Source organism: Elephantulus edwardii, unplaced genomic scaffold, assembly GCF_000299155.1.
Source record: "Elephantulus edwardii isolate Elephantulus edwardi_28Jun2011 unplaced genomic scaffold, EleEdw1.0 scaffold00210, whole genome shotgun sequence".
NCBI classification, from domain to species: domain Eukaryota; kingdom Metazoa; phylum Chordata; class Mammalia; order Macroscelidea; family Macroscelididae; genus Elephantulus; species Elephantulus edwardii.
The window spans coordinates 5390339-5405157 of NW_006399960.1; the positions used below are offsets into that span (position 1 = coordinate 5390339).

At 39.3% G+C, this 14819-nt stretch overlaps 1 protein-coding gene across 1 annotated transcript in view; it reads right to left on the reverse strand.

Moving 5' to 3' along the window:
* Positions 1–14819, reverse strand: part of MED14 (mediator complex subunit 14) — a 99549-nt gene that overhangs the window by 12017 nt on the left and 72713 nt on the right. The window contains exons 22-26 of the mRNA XM_006897522.1: positions 14264–14404; positions 10854–10965; positions 6904–7035; positions 2666–2848; positions 1054–1289 (exon numbers count right to left, since the gene is read on the reverse strand). Coding sequence (XP_006897584.1) covers positions 1054–1289; positions 2666–2848; positions 6904–7035; positions 10854–10965; positions 14264–14404 — 804 coding nt within the window. The remainder of the gene's footprint in view (positions 1–1053; positions 1290–2665; positions 2849–6903; positions 7036–10853; positions 10966–14263; positions 14405–14819) is intronic.

Consider the following 14819-nt stretch of genomic DNA (forward strand, 5'->3'; position numbering starts at 1 on the left):
AGAATAGTGCAACAATGAATGAGTGGAAGCCCAAAATCTCTGTAGATGTTTATGAAAATTAATAAAATATAATTATAGAAAAAAAAAACTTTACAAAAACAGGTTGCAGGCAGGATTTGACTTCAGGATCATAGTACAGGGACTCCTTCCTGTTTGAAGATACTATGTTAACTATATAGATAAGCAAAATGAGGTTCAAAGACCTGAGAGCTTATATGACTCATAAGGGGTAGCAATGAGGACACATTAATCCAAGGTCTGCTGATTACTCTTTTATATGCAAATCTATTCAACATATTTTCAAACTTCAGGTATTTACTATTATGACTGCATTATTAACACACACACAATAATAATTAAGTAGTAGGTGTCATGGCATTATGCTAAGGGATTTACATGAAAATATTTCAAATTCCCGCAATGGTATCAGCTGTTGCTGCTGTTAGGTACCACTGAGTCGACTCCAACTCTTAGTGACCCCAGGTACTGGAGGAGAGCCTGCCTGATTGTACACTATCATCACAATCTCTGCAGTGCTTCAACCCAGTGCTGCAGACACTGTCAATCTGTCTTGTTGAAGGTTTTCTCCTTCACTAACATTCCACTTTTCCAAACATGCTGTCTTTCTCCAAGGACTGACCCTTCCTGATAACATGCCCAAAGTGTGTGAGACGATACCTGTTAGGTAGATACTATTATCTACTCTCATCAGAAAGGTGAAGAAATCTGCCCAAGCTGGTACTAGCAGGTGTTACAGCCTGGCTACAAGTCCAGGCAGCCTGACTCAAGAACTTGTGCCTCAATCAGCCTGCCTTCAAAGCATCCAGAGGGCAGTTACTCATATGCAAGCCCAGACCCTGCCTGTACTTGTTCTGTGCTATCACTGTGACTTATCTTTATGTTCATGTTAGCCACATAACATGGAAGCTACAGCACAGCAAACTATAAATCATACAAACATATTAATGTAAGAATGGAAAAGAAACTCATGGAACCCAATTTTAACACTAATAAAGGGTAAAAGTATAATTTTAACAAACTTAGTAGACATACCGTTTCTTGCTGAATAATTCTTTGAAGATGTCGCCTCATGATGACTGATCCAAGGAATCTCTCAAGTGGGGAACAAAGGTAACTACCTGCCAGGCCAGGAACAAGGCCTGGCGTTGGTGAGGGCAGCAGTAAAATGTTCAAGGCACTGTGAGTGAGGATGGTGGGGATGGATGCTGCCCAAGAGCGCTGAGGTAGTTTACGAGGTGGAGGCATGTTTGTCGGCATTGTTTGGGAACCTTTTGGGAAAGAAAATATGCTAATTTCATTTACAAATAAAGTGTCCCACTGTTACCTACTTTTGTTGTTGTTAAGTGCTTTTGAGTCGTAGGTGACTCATAGCGACCCCATTAATGAAAGTCCTGGACACCTATATAACTTTCGTTCTTTCTCCAGGTTCACAGGGTTTCCAGAGGCAAGCTAAAATGGAAGTGGATGCCACTCCTGCTTCCAAGCTTGTTTTAATCAGGCATACCAGGGTTACACGACCTTTGGCTTGGGAGCATTTTAAACTATTATTATTCACTATTTTTACTATTATTAATAATCTTTGAGAGTTCAATCTGTAGTGTTTTACTCTTTTGGTCAAACCTTTAGGAAAGAAAAAATGGCTCACAATTCTTTTCTTCTTTGTATTCAAGTCCCTTGCAAGGTGATTTTGTAGTAACCCCTTCAAAGAGCAGAGCCACTTAGGAGTTGGCTTTGCAACTTGCTTTGTCCAAGAGAATCAATGAAAGTAACAGTGTATCAACTAGAAATGACAATCTATCAACTGCAATCTCTAACAGAGGTATGACAGTGGAGGTTTAATACATTTATTCTATCATAATTTAGAAGGTCAGAAATCCATATTCAGGGTGCCAGTTCTAGGGGATGGCTTTCTCCATATCTCCTGGTTCTAAGAATTTCCCAACACAGAAACCTAGGTCCAAAGGGCACTAGGTCTCCTTTACTAGTGGTAGAGAGGTCCTGTCTTCCCTCTCCTGTTTCTCAGAAAAGATGAAGCAGGCCATATACACCAGGGAAACAGCCCCTTTAAATCCAACCAGGATTGTGACCTGATTAAAGGTCACATGCCAATCCGCTTATAACTGATTGGCTGATCACTTTGGACCATACTGTGAAGTTGATTACATTATTATATAACTACCTCTAATTTGGCCTCATTAACATGGAGATTATGATTTACAGCACACAGATAGGATAATTATATCGAATAATTACTAAGATTTCTGGCCTGATCAAATTGACATTTATTGCTTGGGGACACAATTCAATCCATGACATCAACTAATTTATTAGTCCACATCTTTTCTTCTTGTGTGTATGTGCATTAGCTTGTCAGTTGAAGTATCTTTCCAGGTCTGAGGTTACAGCTCAGCATGAGCAATCACGACAGACTCACTCATAAAGAGTTTTGGAAGACACAGTCTCCTTTCTTATGTTGGCTTGACTTAGCAAACTGACCATTGTAAATTGATTCATTAACTGGACATGTTCATTTTATTAAGCATCTCGTTCAAAAACCAAGTCATGACTTTTCAAATATGGGATGAAACAAAATAGGCCATTTGTTGGTAATACTAAAATCAAACACAAAAATGTTGACACTCACTTGTTCCAGCTCGAGGGGAATGAGAAGCATCTGGAACTGGTGAATGGAGCGATGGGTTAGCTGGTGACATTCCAGGCATACGTGTTGCTGGTGAGGGGCCAGACACTTGAGGAGATCCTGGCCAGTTCCCTGCTCGTCCACTTGGTGAGACCATAGTGTATGGAGAACTAGGGTCAAGAGTTCCTGTAAAAATGTAAACAAATGTTTTTTAAAGCCTGTATTTTATTAACTAAAAATAGCTGAAAGCAATGAAATCCTTACATGATGATGTTGTTGTTGTTGTTATGTGCTGTCGAGTCGTTTCCGACTCATAGCGACCCTATGCACAACAGCCCTAAACCCTGCTCTATCCTGCGCCAACCGCACCGCCTCTGACACACCCATCCCGATTACCCCAGTCACCGAATCAATCCATCTCATAGAGGGTCTTCCCCTCCTGCGCTGTCCCTCCACCCTCCCAAGCATGATGTCCCTCTCCAAGGACCCATCCCTCCTGGCAACATGTCCAAAGTATGTCAGACGAAGCCCCAGAATCCTTGCCTCCAAGGAGTAGCTTGGTTTAATCCTCTCCAAGATGAATCTGTTTGTTTTCCTGGCACTCCACGGTACATTCAGTACCCTTCTCCAGCACCACAGCTCAAAAGCATCCACTCTCCTTCTGTCCTCCCTAGTCATTGTCCAACTCTCTGATGCATAACAAGCGATTGCAAATACCATGGCCTGTAGCAGGCGCACCTTAGTCTCCAGAGAGACACTGTTGCTCCTGAGTACCTTAGAGAGGTCCCTAACAGCAGACTTTCCCATCGCGATATGCTTTTTGATTTCCTGACTGCTGGTGCCAAGAGTGTTGACTGTGGAGCTGAGCAAACTGAAGCTGTGAACACTCTCAATCTCTTCGTCATCCATCTTGATGCTGCCAATTGGTCCAGTGGTGAGAATCTTTGTCTTCTTGACATTGAGCCTCAGTCCATACTGAAGGCTGCAGTCGTGACCCTTCGCAGCAAGTGCATGAGGTCCTCCTCAGTTTCAGCAAGCAGGGTTGTGTCATCTGCATAACGCAGATTGTTAATAGATCTTCCACCAATCCTGATGCCACAATTCTCCTCACAGAGCCCAGCCTCTCGGATAATCTGCTCTGCATACATGTTGAAAAGGTATGGAGACAGGATGCATCCCTGGCGTACATCCTTCCCAATTTTGAACCATGCAATGTTACCTTGCTCTGTTCTGACTACTGCCTCTTGGTCCAAGTATAGGTTTCGTATTAGCACAATTAAATGTTCTGGGATTCCCATTCTTCTCAGAGTCAGCCACAGTTTGTTATGATCCACACAGTCAAATGCCTTTGCATAGTCAATGAAACACAGATAGACATTCTTCTGGTATTCTCTGCTTTCAGCCAAGATCCATCTAACATCAGCAACAATATCCCTAGTACCACGACCCTTCTAAACCCAGCCTGGACTTCCGGCAGTTCTCTGCTGATGTGCTGTTCTAATCGTTTTTGGATGATCTTCAGCAGAATCTTGCTTGCATGTGAAATCAATGACACTGTTCTGTAGTTTCCACACTCAGTTGGGTCACCTTTCTTTGGAATGGGAACAAATATAGCTCTCTTCCAGTCAGTTGGCCAAGTGGTTGTTCTCCAGATTTCTTGGCACAACTTGGTGAGCACATCCAGGGCAACATCTGTTATCTGAAATACTTCAATTGGTATACCATCTATTCCTGGGGCCTTATTTTTTGCTATTTCCTTCAAAGCAGCTTGAACTTCTTCCTTTATCACCATAGGCTATTGCTCATATGCTATTTCTTTAAATTCCTCTGTATCTGCCAATTCCTTTCTATATAATGACTCAGTATATTCCTTCCATCTTCTTTTAATACTCCCTGGATCATTTAATATTCTGCCCAAAGCATCCTTGATTACAGCAACTCTAGGTTTGAATCTGTTCTTCAGTTCCTTGAGCTTAAGAAATGCTGAGCGAGTTTGGCCCTTTTGATATTCTGACTCTAGCTCCTAGCACATTTCATTGTAGTATTCTGCTTTGTCATTCCGAGCAGCCTTTTGGAATCTTCTGTTCAGCTCTTTAGTATCTTGAATTCCTCCTTGTGCTTTGGCTTCTCTACGCTCCAGTGCAATCTTCAGAATTTCTTCTGACATCCATTTTGGTCTTTTCTTCCTCTTCTGTCTTTGTAATGACCGTTTACACTCTTCCTGAATGATATCTTTGACATCCTCGCACAACTCATCTGGTCTTCGCTCATTAGTGTTCAAGGCCTCAAACCTGTTCCTAAGATGATTCTGAAATTCAGGTGGTATGAAATCAAAGTCATATTTTGGCTCCTGTGGATTTGGTTTAATTTTCCTCAGCTTCAGCTTGAACTTGCATATGAGTAATTGGTGGTCTGTAGTTTTCTTTTTTAAAGAAAAATACGATGGTATATCACCGAAGCACAATGCTTTGTAACATGTCATAACTGAATCTCTATTTTGGGCAGTTTAAAATTCTTAACATGCAAAAAGAATTTGAAAAATAAAAAGCCTCAGGGAGGCTAAATTTACCTTCATATAAGCCTTCAACATATAGAATATGTAGCAATCTACATTATACTATGTGAAACCAACTATATGATGGAAAATACTATGCAAGAAATGTCAAAGCTCCCTTAAGGGGAGTAATCTTTAAATTTCCTCTAACTCTCACAAATCATGATTTTATTCTACCAAAGAAGGCTGAGGAGAAGGAAAATTTTCATTTTCTTTATTTAGTAAAAGCTACATGGGACTGTGAACCAAGAATCAAGTTTTGAAAACAGCAACTTTCCAAACAATTTGATATTTAAATTTTATCCTGCAAGGATCTTCAACATATTCATATCCCTTTATAGCCAAATGATAAACTGAGAAAATATATCTATCATGTATCAGCATGTAAATAACCTTACTTTTGTATAAAAATTTCATATACATCATAAGAAAATGAAGACTACCACAATGAGAACACAGGCAAAAGATATAAACTAGTATACACAAAATAAGAACTACCAAAGACTAATGAAGAATGACAAAAAGGTTCAATTTCACTATTAATAAAAAAATACACAAATAAGATTATAATTTTTCTACCTATTAAAATGGCCAAGACTTCTAAAAATTATAATACCCCATGTTGGCAATGATGCAGGAAAACAAACATTCTTGTATGATGCTAGAGGAAATTGGTACAGTCTTTCAGGTGAGCAATTTGCAATGTTTCGAAAGCTTTAGAATTTTTCAAAACTTCTGAGACTCACTAATTCCACTTCTAGGAACTAAGGAAATAATCATGGATGTGAGCAGGGATGGCACCATTTTTAATTTTGAAAAAAAGGAAATGCTTTAACGTATACTGGGAGAGCAGTTAAATTATTATATACCCAGACAAGGAATAGAACAAAATGACAATGTGGAGGCTTTTACTTACAAAAATGACCAGGCAATATTAAAAATTAAAATTACAGACAGTATACAGTTCCAAAAATTTAGGAAGTTCTTTATGTTCTAATATGGCATGATATACACAGTAAATATGGCATGATATTCACAGTAAATATTCATAAGTAAAAAAAGGCATGGTGTGCTACCATGTGTATAAAACAGGAAGTGGGGGAGGGCACTTACATGAACTTGCTTATGTATGCATAAAACATCTCTGCAAGAATACATAAGAAATTAATAATATTAAATGTCTCTGGGAAGAGGAAATAGGCTGTTGGTGGAGTAGAAAGGACTTTTGACTGACTGCCTCTTGAGTTTTTCATTTATTTGATCCAATTTATAATAGATTTTTTTCATTAAAAAGTTAATTCCCACATTTTTAAAGGGGTAGGAATTTGGGGAGGGGAGAGACACGCATACGGATAGAGAGCAAGTGATAGGAACAAAGATATGAGCAGGCAGGCAAGCAGAGCATGACAGGAAGCAAGACAGAGAAAGAAAGCAAGAAGAGAGGAACTGACAAACAGAAACACACAGAGAGAAAAAATTCCAAAGCAGTGACAAGCTAACTGGTGGTTATTTCTGCCTAACTGGGATTAGAAAAGAGGTTGTTTAGAAAAGAGGGGTTTTTTTTAAGCAATATCTTAGCTATTTCTCCCATAAATGTGCTAATTTTTCAGTAGGAAAATATTTTAAGAAAAACTATTTTCATGTCAAGCTCTTATGCTACTGCACGTATTTCCAGGTAAGGACTCACCATGTGGACTAGCAAAACTGGCCCCTGGTCCTATTGAGATTCCATGCGAGGATGGGGGAGGAGTTGGAACAAATGACGCTGGTGATGGGGCTCTCAAAGCCCCACTGGGGGAGTTGGCAGCATGCAGATTTCCTAATGAAGGAAAACAATTATATATGATCTTGCAGGACACATATTATGTCCTGTCCAAGGACTCCAAGCTAAAAATCTCTCCATAGATAAAAGAAACAAGAAATAAAGCTCATATAAATAATGTAAAGAAAAACTAGAAAGATTTCATTGTTTTTTTTAAAAAAATCAATTCCATGGGCCCCAATTCTGGATCTTAAATTGAGTTAATATCTCCCCCCAACACAGTATACTTTTACTCATTCACTCACTCACTCGGTAAGTAGGTACAGTATATATATATATATTAAAAAAATCAGAGAAGACTTCTTTAAGAAAGGAACATCTGAGCTAAAGCATGAAAAAAAATGAGGGATAAGAGATGACAATACATGCAGGGCATAGGATAATCCAGGTGAACAAAGGTACAAGACAGCATAAATAATGGAGAAAACCATAGTGAGTGGAACAGACAGTGAAATGGACAGAATGGAAGGAGACGAAGCTAATGAAACTGGAGGAGCCCAGATCACACGGGATTTGGAGGCTACTCTGAGGATTTAGGATTTACTCTGAACAAGACGGAAAGTCTGTGTGGTCTGAATCAATGAGTTATGAACTAGTGTCTCAAGAGGGGTACTCTAGCTCCTATGTGAAACACTACAGAGCACAGACAGGAGCAGGAACAGTGAGAGTAGGTAAGAGGCAACTGTAGTATCTAGGTGATAGATGATTGGTGGCCTAAGCAAGAGTGACAAAGGTTCAGTGGTAAAAAGTGGCTGGTTTCTAGAGACATTCTAAGGATGGAACCAAAAGTATTTGGAACTTTGGAATGTGAAAGAAAGCAAGAGTCCAGGATGACTCTAACTGCTTTGGTCTCAGTGGCAGGAAGGAAAGGTTTACCATTTCCTGAGGCTCACCTGTATCTGTAGGAGGAGCAGCATGGGGGATGGAGAATCAGTAGTTTGTTTTAGCCATGTTGATGCATAAGTGGAAATATAGAACAAGAGTTCAGGAGGGTGGGGGTGGGGGTGACTACATTAGAGATATAAAACTTAGAGCTATGTACTTAAAAGTAGTATTTAAACACAAAGGACTAATTTTTATTTACGATTATGAAAGGGGAAACTGTGACTACCAAAACAGTGAGTAAAACAACACAAAAACTTGGTGCATTATATATTATCACAACTATCATTAATACCAGATTAAAATTCTCTACTACTGTGTAATTCATATTTTTGTGCAGGAGTGTCATCCACTTCCTAAATAACATGCTTCTGGAAACTCTATGAACTTTGATAAATTTTAATAGTTGTAGAGGGGCTTCAGGCCTTTTGTTCATAGGGTCACTATGAGTTGTGCTCAACTCAAAGATAATCAACAACAATATTTTACATTCAATAATGGAGGAGAAAGATGGACAATCTCCTCCTGTGTGATTTATTGTCTCTGAGAACCCACCGGAGGGTCAGCTATGGGTTGGTTCCCACTTGATGGTACACAACAACAACACTACTTTACATTCATTATCTACAGTGCTTGACATTCATTAAATATGCTAATCAACTCAACTACCCTTTAAGTGTGTTCCCTGTGTGACCTGGGCAAGTGGCTTAACTTCTCCATGCCCCAGTTCTTCTCTATAAAATGGAGATGATCCACATCGCAAGTTTGCTCTCAGGATTAAATGGATAAAGTGCTTGCAACAGGATTGCTACATAGTACCATATACTTATCTGCTGCAATCATTAGTTTTTTAAAAACTACTTCCTATTATAAAAACATCTTTCCCTTATCTTCTAGGACTCCTGCTCCCTAGCTGCTCCCTCTCAGGCTCTGCATCAGTTAACTGGTGGCGCTTCTCAGGGAGTGGACTCCCCCAAAACTTCAGTGCTCCTAGATATCCTGATGACTTCCAAGTCTTCCTTCATCTGTGGTCCAACTATATCTGATGACCTCAATATAGCCAACTTATCAGTCTCCCAGGAGAGACATCCTCACAATCTGTGACACACTTTAGACCACTACTGAAGTTAATCCTTCTTATGCGGGTCTTCCTCTCCTTCACTGACCCACATCTTTTCAAGCACAATGTCCCTTTCCAAGGAATAGCCTCGCCTAGCTCCATGTCCAAAGTATGAAAGATTCCCATTATTTAGACAATAAAGCCCAAAATTTCTGACAGAACCATCTTCCTTTCACTATTGGCTCTTCATGCTACTAGGGACCGTCTGTCCACAGTCCTCTGGGACCTTAGGCTTCACACAACCTGCACAAGCCCCTGAGTCCCTAACCCTGACTTACTTTTTAAGTCTAAGCTTAACAGTGTGTGTGTTGGGATGCAGTGGAAAGATGATGATGAGATAGGCAGCAAGAAAGGCTTCTCCAGGCAAGAAACCCCTTGCTGATTGCTCCTGAGTGGTTTCTTTTATAATACCACACTTGGTATTTCAGATAAAGACTACTTCCAAAACTATGCAACACTGTGAGTATAATAAACAGAGGATGCCCTTCTTATCCCACTTCCCAAAGAAAGAAATCTAGAGATTTATGAACCTTTTTCTTTAACAGAGGAACGTATACAACTACAGCTATACTTAGTCTAGTAATAAGCTGTGCTGCAACTCCAAAGGTATACAGGTCAAAGCTCCTCTTTTGTGATTTACTGCTTCTGAAAACCTGTTGGAGGTTTAGTTATGGGTTGGTTCTGACTCCATAGCACACAACCGCAATAACAGTACTATAGTCATTAGAACAGTGACCTGAGTGGTTCTAGCTAAGACTGGGGTAAGAGTGGGATCTGCCTGTATAAGAGGATGAGCGAAATGATGGCTGCAGAGAAGCCCAATTCAGGCCACACAGATTATGAGTTTATCAAATCCCTTTATCATGTGGATTATCATAAATGTTCATACCTTTAAGCAAAAGGTATATTATTCTCATTTTATAAATGAAGCTCTACTATCAACACAAATTTCATGTATACATATATACCCCAAAATTTCAAACTTTAGAAAGTGCTATAACTTTTTTTAATTTAAAACATCATGCTTTGGAAATATCAATGTTAAACAGATATAGGAATATGACCTGGCACATATATGGGAATTTTTTTTAAAATTATTTTTAAATTTTATTATTTTGGGTGCGTGTACCGTCAAATCAGATTTGACTGGCACAGGAGGAAATTGTCCCTCCTTCTCCAGCAGAGCATCTGGTGGATTTGAAGCCTGTGCCTATGGGATTGCAGAGCAGCTTCTTGCCACTAGGCCACCAGAGCTCCCTGTATGTGGGAATTTTATCCCCATCTTTGTTGCAAAGAAGACTTGCAGTGCTGGTATCTGACTCAGTGTCCCTGGCACCAAAACCAAGTACTCAAGAAATTCACTTCAATTGTTCAGTTAAAAGTAAAAAATTTGCATCCTTTAGCAATCTTACAGTACACTTAATGGAGTTGTCAACAGAGTCATTTTGTCTAGATAAGCTGGCTACATACTGCCCGACTCCAGATGGCACTAGTCACGTGTGCTGGGTCCATGGTCTGTAAGAGACCACATCTGGTGGTGTTCAAGCAAAATTTTATTTACAAAAACAGGCAACGGGTGGGATTTGGCCCATAGGCTGTATGTTGCTGACCTGTGACATAAGCATATGACTAGCACTCCCTGAAATTATGTCATGAGGTTGGCCCACAAGGGTCAACACTTCCATTTAATTTACATTTTCAATAAGTGTTCCCAGCCCATCAATACGGCTTTTCACAAAGTCAAAGTGGATATATGGCAAACAGAGACAGACCAAAAAAGTAACAGATTCTTTAGAGTTACATAATAGCTTACCTGGGGACTGTGTGTGCATCATCGAGGGAGACTGATTGACTGTGTTATGATAAGATGTAGGAGGTGAAGTAAGAGGATAAGCGCTTGATGATCCTGGTTGCTTGGGAAATGGCTGCAAGTTAAAAAAATAAATAAATAAAAAATTAAATGCTAGTAAGATAGCCAAATACATATAATATAGTATGACAGCATGGCTTCTCTCAATTACAGCTACAGTGTTAGCTACACAGTTCTCACTCACTCACTGCTGTCATGTCAGAGAGATGACTCAGAGCTGACCCTCCACCAGTATATTTTCATATACTGTAAATTGCATCAGAGGAGAATGTCCATCTTTTTTCCCACAGAGCTGCTGGTGGATTTGAACCAGCTGCCTTTAGGTTAGCAGCGTGACTGCTTATGGACTATGCATGTCACCAGAGTGCATTTCATTGGCTGTCAAACAGCAATGACAGGGCACAAAAGCGTGCAAAACACACATCAATAATACAAGTCTTCAAAAATGTCCAAAATATTTTCAAAAGACTCACATCCTCATTTATGACTTTGCAACAGCATTTTTATATCCCTTCAAAATATTTTTTCTTACATATTTCAAGAGTCTAGATTGTACACAGCTTTAGTTTGCTTGGCTCCACAGTCAACAGTCTTGGCACCAGGCAGCCAGGAAATTAAAAGGTTTATTTCCATGGGAAAGTCTGCTGTTAGGGACCTCTCCAAAGTACTGAAGAGCAATGGTGTCTCTCTGGAGATTAAGGTGCATCTGATACAGGCCATGGTCTTTACAATCACTTGTTTTTTATGCATCAGAGAGTTGGACAATGACCAAGGAGGATAGAAGGAGAATTGATGCCTTTGAGCTGTGGTGCTGGAGAAGAGTATTGAGAATACTATGGACTGCTAGGAAAACAAACAGATTTGTCCTGGAGAGGGTTAAACCGGGTGGCTCCTTGGAGGCAAGGATTCTGAGGCTCCGTCTAACTTACTTTGGACATGTTGTGAGGAGAGACCGGTCCTTGGAGAGGGACATCATGCTTGGGAGGGTGGAGGGACAGCGCAGGAGAGGAAGGCCCTCTATGAGGTGGATTGATTCAGTGACTGGGATAATTGGGATGGGAGTGTCAGAGACAGTGCGATTGGCACAGGACAGAGCGGAGCTTAGGGCTGTTGTACATAGGGTCGCTATGAGTCGTAAGCGACTCGACGGCACATAACAACAACAACAACAACAACAAAAGATGTATTTTACATATTTTAATATTTCTGAAATCAGAGTGTATCTTTCAACTAATGGCATAGATGTTTAAAGGACAATGTTTTTTTTTCTCTTTCTTTCTTTCTTATTATTACATAAAAAAATGGTACACCCTAAACTTGGAGAAAATTTAGGGTCAGTGGGCTTTGGTAGTCTTCTAGACACTGCCTATGCTAATTCTAGTAATAAGAACAAGTTGTTATAAGGTGTCATTGAGTAACTACGACTTATTATAGCGACCCTATACAACAGATCTGACCCTTGTCCTATCCTGTGCCATACTCATCTGCTCTGATATGCTCAAGCTCATTGTTACAGTTACTTGCTGAGAGTCACTGCAGATGGGCCAATGAATGACTTATTTGGAAGGAGCAGAGAACAGTTTATCACATTCTCCCTTCTCTGTCCTATGTCTGTGGTCAGTAGTCAGTCCTGACTGCAGAACTCTGAGTAGTCACTTCTTTCCCAAAAAATATGTGGATCACACTTTTTGCTCCACATCAGATCTACAATACAAGAAGGTGACTTCCATACAGAAGATCTGCTCTTGCATGTGCTGGTGCATAGGCTGGACTGAGTGGTGGCTTAGTATCCTGAGAAGGGCAGCTGCAGGATCACAAGTCCCATGTTTAGTTTTCATAGAGGCATTCATGAGGCTTTACTGAACTTCCCAGTATCTTCATAAATAGCTGCTCTTTACAATATATCTCGCCAAACTGCCTTCGAGTAAAAGTCCAGTGTTTTAACAAAGATGCAGGCACCATTAAACTGCTCATTGGAAAGTTTCATTATTAAGTAGCTAGACCAAAACCTAGGTGTCAGTTTCCCAAGGGTACCTTGAAAAAATACCACAAGTAAGTGGCTTTAAAGAACAGAAATTTATTTTCTCACAGTTCTGAAGCCAAAAGTCCAAATTGGAGTCTTAGCCATGTTAATTCCTTATGTGAACCTCTCTCCTAGCTTGTGCTAGCTGTCGCAGTCTTTGCTGTTCTTTTCCTACTTATGGATGCACTTGCCCTCATTATCATTATACAGTACTTCTCCCGTGTTTTCCCATTTCTAAAACCCCCCCTTAATATATATAAATAAATTACAATGTAAATGAAAGATTGTACAAAACACAATGCAAATGCATAAGCACAATGTATATGAATGATAAAAATATTAATTAAAAAAATGGGTTGTTGTTCTTTTTTAAAAAAAAAAAGACATCATTTCTAAAAGGATTATATTTAGGACCATATTATTCTAGTTTGAATTCATTACCCTAAATAAAGAAAATCCCAATTTATAAACATACATGTATAAACACACATGTATGTAGTAGTTAGGACTTCAACATAACTGTTTAGCCAGTGAAAATATTGGGGGAAAGTAAAAGTAAGTGAGTTTTCAGCACAAACAACATCATTTCATGAAAACTTCCAAGAAAGAAGCTGGGAGTTATCTCGTAAACCTGTAAGCTGTATGTCTACACACAACTTATATACAGCCACTGAAGACACCAGCCCAGATGCCAAAAGCCTCTACACAGCTACATGATTATTTTCCAGGATAGGTGTCATATAGGACTGGAGAAGAGGTAAGAGGGTCACGAGTCATCCTCTATTTCAGGATGGTCAATGAAAGAACAGAGGATGGCCGGGTAGTTCATTTAATTCTCAAACACATGAAGGGGATGAGGAAGAACTCAAAATCCCTTTTAAGATTGTATAATGTAAAAAAAAAAAAAAAATAAAATAAAAATTAAAAAAAAAAAAAGATTGTATAATGTGACGTATTCAAATGATATGAAGGCAGTAACTTTGAAATTTGTCCACCTGTTCTCTGTAGTAGGCCCTAATGAACATAGCTAGTTCACTGTGCTTTAATGACATCTGTCTTTCAAACATGGGGATAACAGCCTCCCAGACTCTTCAGACTACAGATGGTGCTTCCATTCACACCATGTCCTTTTAAGTGTACTGGACTTCTGAGGTTATCACTGAATGCCTGCTCTCTTCTCCCTCTATGACTAATTCTTTTTTCCACACAGATTTTCCAGATATCACGGGCTCACCAAAGACCTCTTAATCTTCCAATGAAGAAGGCTGGGCACCTGTAAAATCTTAGTTAAAAAAAAGTGACACTGTAGGAAATGTCAAGTATGCATTACCTGCTGCTGGGGTGGTGGCTGGAGTTGCGATATTAAAGAATCCATCATATCTCCTCCTATAGGAGAAGGGGGATTATCATCTTCATTTACAGACCTTCTTCTAGCATCCTGATTGCTGTCAACAAACATATTCAGGAACGTCTATGGTCATAAACAAGGAAACATAGATTAATAAAAATTATAAATGAAATATTTTTAATCATTTCTAGTTTTTTAACAAAAATATTTTAAGTTCTTCCTTACAATACAAATTTGATACACAACTATTACTAGGAAAATCTAAAAAACGGTATAACAATCGGGGAGTGGGGGAGATCTGTGGAAAATAGTTAACAACAAAAAATCTAACTTAAAAATTGTTACCAACTACGAAATAATGCCTAAGAAAAAGGATGAAGGAAAAGCACACACTAGCACATCTTAAAACTATGTCAAAATATTTTCTTATCTGCAAAAATCCTAAATAAAATACTGGCAAATAGAATCCAACGATACATAAAAAAAATAATCCACCATGACCAAGTGGGATTCATAACAGGTATGCAAGGATGGTTCA